General features: G+C 44.1%; 1 protein-coding gene across 3 annotated transcripts in view; it reads left to right on the top strand.

Moving 5' to 3' along the window:
- The first annotated feature begins 276 nt into the window (after positions 1–276).
- Positions 277–11,405, top strand: part of LOC139228704 (procathepsin L-like) — a 31,907-nt gene continuing 20,778 nt past the window's right edge. The window contains exons 1-4 of one of the 3 annotated variants that reach the window (XM_070859973.1): positions 277–359; positions 4,993–5,134; positions 5,892–6,014; positions 9,348–9,527. In XM_070859973.1, coding sequence (XP_070716074.1) covers positions 325–359; positions 4,993–5,134; positions 5,892–6,014; positions 9,348–9,527 — 480 coding nt within the window. In that variant the 5' untranslated portion in view covers positions 277–324. Of the gene's footprint in view, positions 360–594; positions 721–2,422; positions 2,470–4,992; positions 5,135–5,891; positions 6,015–9,347; positions 9,528–11,405 lie in introns of those variants that run through there. The other 2 variants (XM_070859974.1, XM_070859975.1) reach the window with 2 other exon arrangements.

The following is an 11,405-nucleotide window of genomic DNA, read 5'->3' as shown; positions in this document are numbered from 1 at the left end:
GCAAGGTCAATGGACAGACTATCTGGCATCAGTAACTCTTAAAGATTCTGGGCCACCCTTAATAACAGAAAATTACTCAAAAAAAGAAAAAAAAAGAAAAAAAAAAGAAAGTATTGTGAATATTACATTTCAAAGCACTGTTTCTGTGCGTCATTGTAAAAGAGGAATTTGATTCTGGAGCAACACTCTGAAATACAGGAACCAATTCCATTTAATTTGTTTATTACTTTTTTACATTTCCCAATCAGTGATGTTGCTATAGGATTGAGGGGAGGATCCCGAAGGCTGTGTGTGTATATAAAGTGGGTGTACACCCGCTGTTTGATGGAGTTGCACTCAGAGAGCAAGATCACTCCAAGGTGAGTTTGCTAATGCAAGGCTTTTGTTTCATTCCCGCTGATATTCATTGATGGATTGGGTGGGATTGATTGGGATAGGATGGGATGGAATCCAAACACATTTTGTGTATATGACCAGATGGAACACATTACAAATTCCTCGGTTTCAGTGTTTTGGGGAAGTGGTTTAATCTGTTTAAAATAACCAGATTAATGAACTCCTCCTCTTCTGTTTTTTACTAATATTTGTTCTCAGGATGTGGACACCGCTGGCAAAGCTGGCATTTATCGTCCATCCCTAGCTGGTTGAAAAGGTGGTGGAGGGCCTTCTATTTGAACTGCTGCCATCCTTGTGATGAAGGTAGTCCCGCAATGGAGTTAGGTAGGGCTTTCCGAGATATTGACCCAATGACAAGGGAGCGGCTATATATATCCAGATCAGGGTAGGGTGTGACTTGGAGGGGAACTTGGAGGTGGTGATGTAACAAGACAGTGCTGCTCTAGTCCTTCTTGATGGTAGAAGGTGAAAGAATAATTTTGGTAATTTTCTACAGCACATCCTGTAAATAGTACATACTACAGCCGTAGGGCGGGGAAACTGAGTCTAGCAACAGGGGCACCAATGAAGTGAAATGCTCTATCCTGGATGCTGTTGAGCTGCTTTAGTGTTGTTGCGGCTGCACCCATCCATGTGAGTGGTGATTATTCCATCACACTCTTGACTTGATTTTGAAGAGGCTCTGAGGGGTTAGGAGATGAGGCACTTATCCCAGAGGACCGAGTCTCTGCCCTGCATGTATAGCTATGGTGTTGATACGGCTGGTCCAGTCCAGCTTCTGGTCAATGGTGTGCACTGTAAATGACCATGTGTGAGCATAATGAGGGGATTTATTTTTCAATTGAGAAACCAAGGTGAAGGGCTGATGTCCACCAAATAGAACACCAAGTTTTTAAAAGAATAGGAGGATTGGGAAGCTAAATCAAAGAGTGGTTGGGCGATGCCAAACTTGTAAAGTATTACAATGTATTTACAGCACAGAAACAGGCCATTCGGCCCAAAAAGTCCATGCCAGTGTTTATGCTCCACATGGACCTCCTATCACCCCTTTTCATCTAACCCCATCAGCATACCCTTCTATTCCTTTCTCCCTCATGAGGTTATCCAGATTACCCTTGAATGCATCTGTGCTATTCGCCTCAACTGCTCCCTGTGGCAGCGAGTTCCACATTCTAACCACACTCTGGGTAAAGATGTTTCTCCTGAATTCCCGATTGGATTTATTAGTAACTATCTTATATTTATTTTCCCTAGTTCTGGTCTCGCCCACAAGTGGAAACATCTCTACGTTTACCGTATCAAACTCTTTTATAAACTTGAAGATATTTATCAGTTCACCCTTAGTTTTCTCTTTTCTAGAGAAAAGAACCCCAGCCCATTCTATATTTCCTGACAGTTTTAACCTCTCAGTTCTCGTATCATTCTAGTAAATCTTTTTGGACCTTCTCCAGTTCCTCTATCCTTTTTATAATATGGTGACCAGAACTGTTCATAGTACTCTGTGTGGTCTAACCAAGGTTTTATGTGAGTTTAACATAACCTCTGCTTTTGAATTCTATCCCTCTAGAAATGAACCCTCGTGCTTTTTTTGCTTTTTACAAGGCCTTATTAAATTGCGTCACTACTTTTAGTGATCAGTGTATCGGTACCCCCAGATCCCTCGGTTCCTCTACTGCATTTAGACACTTCTTTTCTAAGGAGTATTTGGCTCCTTATTCTTCCCACCAGAATGTATTACCTCACACTTATCTATATTGGAATTCATTTGCCAATTACATGCCCATTCTGAAAGTTTATTAATGTCTTTCTGTATTTTGTCACCAACCTCCTCTATATTAACTACACCCCCCAATTTGGTGTTAACCACAAATTTTGAAATTGAACATCTGATTCCTGAATCAAAATCATTTATGCAAATGGTGAACAACAGTGGTCCCAGCACCGATCCTTGTGGAACACCATTTTACACCATTTGCTAATCTGAGTAACTACCTATAACCCCTACTCTCTGTTTCTGTTTTGTGTTGGTTAGACTATCCTGCAGATTGTCGGGGGAAGGAAGGCCTGAGGGAGGTAAGGAGTCCCACAGTTTTGGGACACTGGTAAAAAATGAGCTGGAGGAGGAGATGGTGATGAGTCCTAAGGATAGAAACAGCCATTGCTGATGTTATTCTACAAACATTTAATAAGCTCACAGCAAATTCCTGACTCCATGATATTAAAAAAGACATTAAGCCATTTATTACAAAGCAGCAGATAAACTGATTTTATATCAGTGCACTTGGCATCCATGCAATAACATGGCAATCATTACTTTCTACCCATTGACTTCAGAGTGTAAGGGTGAAGGGAGAGAGGAGGAGCTGTGTGTAGAGTAGTGCATTTAGAGCTGAGCAGGAGCCTAGCTTGAACAGGAAGAAAAATGTCATGAACAGGTGCAGAAAGTAATCGAAGACTAATGGACTGATGTCCTTTATATCCAGAGGACTAGAATACAAGGGGGTAGAAGTTATGCTGCAGCTGTACAAAGCCCTGGTTAGACCACACCTGGAGCACTGTGAGCAGTTCTGGGCACCACACCTTAGGAAGGATATATTGGCCTTGGAGGGAGTGCAGCGTAGGTTTACCAGACTGATATCCAGACTTCAAGGGTTAAATTACGAGGAGAGATTACACAAACTAACGTATTTTCTAAAATTTAGATGGTTAAGGGATGATTTGAGCAAATTATTCAAGATATTGAGGGGAACGGATAGGATAGATAGAGAGAAAATATTTCTGCTGGTTGGGGAATGTAGGACTAGGGGAGTTATAGTCTAAAAATTAGAGCCTGACTTTTCAGGAGTGAAATTAGGAAACACTTCTACACACAAAGGGTGGTAGAAGTTTGGAACTCTCTTCCGCAAATGGTAATTGATGCTAGATCAGTTGTTAATTTTAACTCTGGGATTGATAGAGTTTTGTTAACCAAAGTTATTAAAGGATATGGGGCAAAGGCGGGTTTGTGGAGTTAGGTCGCAGATCAACCATGATCTCATTGACTAGCGGAACACACCCGAGGGGTTAAATGGCCTACTCCTGTTCCTATGTTCCTATCTAACAATGTGGGGAAGATCCAGGAGAAACTGACCACAATACTACAATGTGTATAATATGTATGTGCAGAGTGTGTGTAATTATTTACATTGTAGTGTGTGTGAATGTGAGTGCATATATATATATATAATAATCAATACAGTGTAATTGTAATATATTCACGGTGAAATATCACGACCTCATCATCATAGGCAGTCCCTCGAAATTGAGGAAGACTTGCTTCCATTCTAAAAGTGAGTTCTTAGGTGACTGAACAGTCCAATATGGGGATTACAGTCTCTGTCACAGGTGGGACAGACAGTCGTTGAAGGAAAAGTTGGATGGGGAGATTGGTTTGCCGCACGCTCCTTCCGTTGTCTGTGCTTGGTTTCTCCATGCTCTCGGCGATGAAACTCGAGGTGCTCAGCACCCTCCCAGATGCTCTTCCTCCACTTAGGGCGGTCTTGGGCCAGGGACTCCCAGGTGTCATTGGGGATGTTGCATTTTATCAAGAAGGCTTTGACGGTGTTCTTGAAATGTTTCCTCTGTCCACCTGGGGCTCGTTTGCTGTGTGGGTGTTCTGAGTAGAGCGCTTGCTTTTGGAGTCTTGTGTCTGGCATGCGAACAATGTGGCCTGCCCAACGGAGCTGGTCGAGTGTGGTCAGTGCTTCAATGCCGGGGATGTTGGCTTGATTGAGGACGCTAACGTTGGTGCGTCTATCCTCTCAGCGGATTTGCAGTATGCAGTGGCTGGTGTTCTGTTTTGCTGCTCACTGGGGTTATATTGGGGATGGGTGGGTGCAGGGTGGGGAAGGGAGGACTGTGTTTCCAGCAATTGCAAGTATCCCTTTGGATGTTAACCCAATATACAGAGAACACAATTCTTGTCTTTGCTCTTGATTGGTGTGAGGTTTTTAAAATTCATTCTCGGGATCAGGGCATTTCTGTTAAGGCTGGCATTTATTGCACATCCCCAGATTCCCTGATATAGTGGAATAGCTTGCCGGGCCACTTCAGAGGGCAATTAATAGTGAACCACATTGGTGTGGGACTGAAGTCATATCTAGTCTCGACCAGGTAAGGATGGTCATTCAGCAAAGTAAGGAGATTTAGGGAAGAAAGAGAACCAGTGGGTTTTTATAATTATCAATAAGCTTCATGGTCACTTTTATGGCTGCATATAGTGTCACAACTGTTCCCGGCCAGAATGGAGTTAATCGGGTAATTCCCCCATCAATTTCACCCGCAGACCACACTTTTATTGATATCAGTTTATTTTATTTGAAGATATTTTTAAACTGCCATGGTGGTATTTGAACTCAACAGACTACGGCCATGAAGTATTTTTCTGTTCAGTGAAGCTAAGATCCAAAAATGTGAAAGCAATTGATAGATGATTGAAGAGAATCTATTTGCATATATTGCTCTCCATGCAGAGTAACTTTATAAATCAACTATTTGAAAAATAATCTATGAATATTGTCCACTCAATGTCTAATGCCATTGGTTTTGCTCCATTAGATTGTCCATCATGAAGTTCTCTCTGTTGCTGGGCTGTGTGGTGCTGTCTATTCTGGCTGCAGCCTCAGGCCACACATTTGATTCAACACTGGATGAAGATTGGAAGAACTGGAAATCACAGCATGAGAAGCAGTACACGGAGGTAAAAGGGAAAAATGGGAATTTGTTCTAGTGCAGACCCTACTCCAAACATTCAGCTCACCCAGAAGGGGGAAGGGATTCCATGCACTTGCTAAATGTTGAGAATTCCCATTTGGTGTTAAGGCGGGAGAGGTGAGTTCCCCATTGGATGGAATGGCTGGGAAGTGAAATTGAAAACATATTGGCCCTAAAATTCACTGGGCATTCTCCCAGACTCTGTAACTCCAGAACTGACTGGCAGGGAAACAGCAGAGACCTGGTGTAACTCAGATCACTGAGGATTCAACTGGACTTCTGCTGAATTACCGCAGAAACCATAAATAACCCTTGGGAAGCTTCAGGCTCATTAATTTAAAATACATTGACATTGGTACCACACCCGGTAATCAGAACATATATCCCCTGCTAATGGAGTGCAGGTGACAAAATATAATCCGTGAAACACATGACCTAAATCCTTCCCCTATTATCCAATTTCTATGTTGCTCGCTCCAAAATATTATGTACAGGATAAAGATGTTGATCTTGCTCAGTTGTTTATTCCATGTGTACTTTTAGTGTTGATCTCCCAAGAGTAAGGGCTCAATCTGGTTTAGGTTTGTGTGTGTATGGGAGGGTAATGAGTGCACCCTATCTGATATGGATAGAAACCTGAATGCTAAATATTATTTCAGCTTTTGCACAGGGATTTTAAAATTATTGTATAATTACACTGATGGAAGGTGCTAGAACTTGATAATCCAAATGTCTTTTTTCAGGAAGAGGAGACCTACAGGAGACTGGTCTGGGAGGACAATATGAGATTCATTGAACAGCACAACCTGGAGCACTCAATGGGGAAGCACACATTTACTGTGGGAATCAACCAGTTTGGAGATCTGGTGTGTACAATATGTGTAATATGAGAGGCTATTAGATGACAGTTATTGAGGTGCTATGAATGAATGAGTTGTGAAATATGGTTAGTGAAGTCACAGCACCTCATTTTAACAAAGTCTCCCATTTCCCTTACCAATGTCTGCTTGTATCAAAATAGATTCTTCTCGCCATTGTACATCTCATTACATCCTTGTTGTCCTTGTTAAACATAGAAACATAGAAAATAGGTGCAGGAGTAGGCCATTCGGCCCTTCGAGCCTGCACCACCATTCAATATGATCATGGCTGATCATGCAACTTCAGTACCCCATTCCTGTTTTCTCTCCATACCCCTTGATCCCTTTAGCCGTAAGGGCCACATCTAACTCCCTTTTGAATATATCTAATGAACTGGCCTCAACATCTTTCTGTGGTAGAGAATTCCACAGATTCACATTTCTCTGACTGAAGAAGTTTCTCCTCATCTCGGTCGTAAATGGCTTACCCATTATCCTTAGACTGTGTCCCCTGGTTCTGGACTTCCCCAATATCAGGAACATTCTTCCTGCATCTAACCTGTCCAATCCCATCAGAATTTTATATGTTTTTATGAGATCCCCTCTCATTCTTCTAAATTCCAGTGAATATAAGCCTAGTCGATCCAGACTTTCTTCATATGTCAATCCTGCCATCCCGGCAATCAGTCTGGTGAACCTTCGCTGCACTCCCTCAATAGCAAGAACGTCCTTCCTCAGATTAGGAGACCAAAACTGTACACAATATTCAAGGTATGGCCTCACCAAGGCCCTGTACAACTGCAGTAAGACCTCCCTGCTCCTATACTCAACTCCTCTCGCTATGAAGGCCAACATGCCATTTGCCTTCTTCACCACCTGCTGTACCTGCATGCCAACTTTCAATGACTCATGTACCATGACACCCAGGTCTCGTTGCAACTCCTCTTTTCCTAATCTGTCACCATTCAGATAATATTTTGCCTTCCTGTTTTTGCCACCAAAGTGGATAACCTCACATTTATCTATTTAATACTGCATCAGCTATGCATTTGCCCACTCACCTAACCTGTCCAAGTCACCCTGCAGCCTCTTAGCATCCTCCTCACAGCTCACACTGCCACCCAGCTTAGTGTCATCTGCAAACTTGGAGATATTACATTCAATTCCTTTGTCTAAATCATTCATGTATATTGTAAATAGCTGGGGTCCCAGCACTGAACCTTGCGGTACCCCACTAGTCACTGCCTGCCATTCTGAAAAGGATCTGTTTATTCCTACTCTTTGCTTCCTGTCTGCCAACCAGTTCTCTGTCCACATCAATACATTACCCCCAATACCATGTGCTTTAATTTTGCACATTAACCTCTTGTGTGGGACCTTGTCAAAAGCCTTTTGAAAGTCCAAATACCACATCCACTGGTTCTCCCTTGTCTACTGTACTAGTTACATCCTCAAAAAATTCTAGAAGATTTGTCAAGCATGATTTCCCTTTCATAAATCCATGCTAACTTGGACCGATCCTGTCACTGCTTTCCAAATGCGCTGCTATTACATCTTTAATGATTGATTCCAACATTTTCCCCACTACTGATGTCAGGCTAACCAATCTATAATTCCCTGTTTTCGCTCTCCCTCCTTTTTTAAAAAGTGGGGTTATATTAGCTACCCTCAAGCCATAGGAACTCATCCAGAGTCTATAGAATGTTGGAAAATGTCCACCAATGCATCCACTATTTCTAGGGCCACTTCCTTAAGTACTCTGGGATGCAGACTATCAGACCCTGGGTATTTATCGGCCTTCAATCCCATCAATTTCCCGAACTCCATTTCCTGACTAATAAGGTCCTCCTTCTCGCTAGAGCCTTGGTCCCCTTGTATTTGCGGAAGGTTATTTGTGTCTTCCTTCGTGAAGACAGAACCAAAATATTTTTACAATTGGTCTGCCATTTCTTTGTTCCCCATTATAAATTCTCCTGAATCTGACTGCAAGGGGCCTACATTTGTCTTCACTAATCTTTTTCTCTTCACATATCTATAGAAGCTTTTGCAGTCAGTTTTTATGTTCCCGGCAAGCTTCCTCTCATATTCTATTTCCCCCCACCTAATTAAATCCTTAGTCCTCCTCTGCTGGATTCTAAATTTCTCCAAGTCCTCAGTTTGCTGCTTTTTCTGGCCAATTTATATGCCTCTTCCTTGGATTTAACACTATCCCTAATTTCCCTTGTAAACAGCGAGCACCATGGGCTGGAGCACTGTCCATACGTCTGCTGTACTTTTTGTTATTGCCAGTGTGAATAAAAAGAATGGGATGATCCCACCTGCACCAAGCTAACTGGCACCATAGAAATGATCGGATAGTGTTGGCAGTGCTCAACATGCCAGCTGCATCAATCTCTCCTTGGCCCCAACCTCCCTGCAGTGATGGACCAAAGCCCAACATTGGGATCAATGGGAATTTAGACTCATTGTCATTATATTTTATCATAAATATTGATTTAACCGCTGGAAAATTGGTGTGAAACAAGGGCAATTACCATGGGAGACAGGTCCATTAGCAGCCTCTGTTTTCTCAGTCCTGATGTGTGAGCTTTAACAGTTAGTGTGGGCAGAGTATTTGACCAGGGCAGCATCAAAATACAACCCGATCCTTGAGCAACAGCTGCTCTCCAATGCACTGACTTGTGATCAGAAATGGGAATCCTGCCTGACTTTCTTCTCTAAGTCCAAGAACACGAAGGCCAATTGTAGACCCAACTGCAGCCCCAGCTGAGATCAGTTAATTATGCACAGGCTGGTGATGGAACCTGGGACCCTCCTGATCAGTATGGCTCAGTTATGCACCAATAAACTCAGCCACCATGAGGAATGGCAGCTTTTAACCTTTCTCCTCATGGACACGATGGGCCAAATGGCCTCCTGGGGGAATAGCAGCTTTTACCCTGGCTCCTCACTGGTGAAAGTCTTCTGTAAGATTATAATTACCATAGAAGATTATCGAATGTTTTCACAGAAAATAAGGTACAATAACTGCCGCCATTTTGATCATTGTACCATAGACCAGAGAGATGCTGTATCGCCTTCAGGTTTCGTTACCCCCACTTTATACTGGAATGTGAAGAAATAGATTGAATCATGTTTTCCTGCAGTTCCTTATTTTAGTCAAAGATTAGACATGAGTATTGAGTGTGAGCATTGCTTGATACTCTCACCTCCCTTTGTCGCTAGACTCAGAGAATGGATGAAAATGTAACCCTGGGAGGCTATCCACCCGCCTCCTGCACATTCTACATTAACAGTCAGTCATTTTATTAATGAACGTCCATGTACTTAAATTTCTAGACCACTGAAGAGTTCAATAAACTCATGAATGGATTCCTCCCAGCCGAAGCTGATAACTCAACTGAAGGAGCAGTTGATGAAGATGATGAAGATGATGAAGATGATGAAAGTAATGATGTTGAAATGGGTCCAACTGTCGACTGGCGCACAAAAGGCTATGTTACTCGAGTAAAGAACCAGGTAAAAATCAGAAGGAATCCTCCTAGCGATTTTTAATTGTGAAGTTCTGAAGAAAAGTTGAAGTTATGCATCTTGGTCTCACACTTAATAAGAAATGGGTTGAGACTATCCAATTTCACACATGACTCTTATAGCCTGCAGTGAGATTATCAACCCATAGGGCTAAAAATTCTCCTGCGCTGCACCTCACATTAGTGCCTCCTGGGGGCACTAACAGGGTACCTTATTTTGCCTGCGGGGGAGGGGGGGGAGGCTACTGGTTCCACGGGAGTGAGCGGAGGAGCGAAACCAATAGCACCGTGCCCCGCTGGTAGCGCCCCAGGCTGCTGCACTTCCGTCGATGACATCATTGCCATGCATGACAATCCCTTTTCGACTGACTGCGGCCCGTTTTTGCCCCATGGCAGAAATCGTGCTGCACCCTGTGAGGTTGCCGCGGATAAGGTCAGTGCCAGCCTCACGGGTCGTGAACTGGGCTGTACTCCACTCATGGGGCGAGATTTAAAGGGGAGGTGCGCGGTGCCATTTTGTGCTGCCCTCCGACTTACCAGTCCGACCTCAGTGACAAGTTTCACAGGGTCGTTGCCACAATCGTGCAGCCCGGCATTCTGTTTTAGTGCCCAGCTGCATGTTACGGGACCTCGCATCACCTGCTGGCCTAGTGAAGGCCGCTGAAAACCCTTGGAACGCATCAGCGCAGAGTCCGCGTAGCGCTCCATGTTTCGCCCGGGTAGCGCCCCCAAGCCGGCCCTGACAGGAAGTGGAGTGCCCACCATTGTGGTCCACTTCCTGTCAGGGGCTGTAACCCCAATTTAGGTCGTGGGAGGGGCTTCTGTGCCGGGCACAGGAAGACCCGCCTCACAAAGGTTACTGCCCCCAAACGGGACGCTCCGGAATTTCGCCTCCTATCAGGCTAAGCTGGATTTAAACCTGGGTCACCAACAGAGTGCTAACTTACTGTGCCCCTGGCTCCAGCCCAAATCTGTCTGTTTAAAACCATTCTACAGTGAACCATGTCTCCGCTCTAAGAAACAAGAGTACAAGCACTGCCCTCCCAACCCTGGCACACAGACACTCATTGAGCCATATGTTTCCTATCAACCTCACTATAGAAGATGGACTAACGATAGTGTTAATCTGCACTCCACCTTACAAGAGATGGAAGAAGATTTTGGCCTAGACATTTGTTAGCTTCTGAAAATGGGCTCGTGGATCGGGCATGATCAGCCCGCGCCGTTCAAAGGAATGCAGGCACGCCGCGAACTTGGTGCAGCCTGCTGATTCGCCTGATTGCGGGGTCCAGCCCAGGCTAACCCACTGCTGAGTGGGGGGGGGGAAAGTTCAGGTGAGGCTAGCACCACTTAAAGCTAGCCTGCACCTGTAAAGGCAGTCTGCACCTCTTAATGGGGAGGTGCATTCTGCCAGCAGAATTTCATTGAACTGGCTGAGGAAGATAGCAGATAAGAAAAATGTCACAACAGGGAAGAGAGTGGGTGCCTAGGTTCTCCGATGCAGCACTGGTGAAGGAGGTCAACTCGAAGAGAGAGATGCTGTTTCCACAGATGGCCAGGAAGCCCTCCAGGTAAAAGTCCAATGGGAGCAGATAACCGCTGTGGTGAATGCCAGCTGTTTAGCCCCAAGGATCTGGACGCAGTGCAGGAAGAAGTTTAGTGACCTCACACGAATGGTCAAGGTCAGTGAATTCATCTTCAAATGCCATTTCTCACCATCTGCACTATTAGCCTCACACACTGCTCAATGCACCACACCCCCATCATTCACCTGCCAACATCTCTACCAAATGTGACTCATACATCACATTCATAGCTTCACCTCACCCTCACACATTTACCACTGATGCAAGTTTCACACCCATAT

Source organism: Pristiophorus japonicus, chromosome 18, assembly GCF_044704955.1.
Source record: "Pristiophorus japonicus isolate sPriJap1 chromosome 18, sPriJap1.hap1, whole genome shotgun sequence".
Lineage (NCBI taxonomy): Eukaryota > Metazoa > Chordata > Chondrichthyes > Pristiophoridae > Pristiophorus > Pristiophorus japonicus.
The sequence above is the reverse complement of the archived record's forward strand: the minus strand, read 5'-3'. Positions and strand labels throughout refer to the sequence as shown.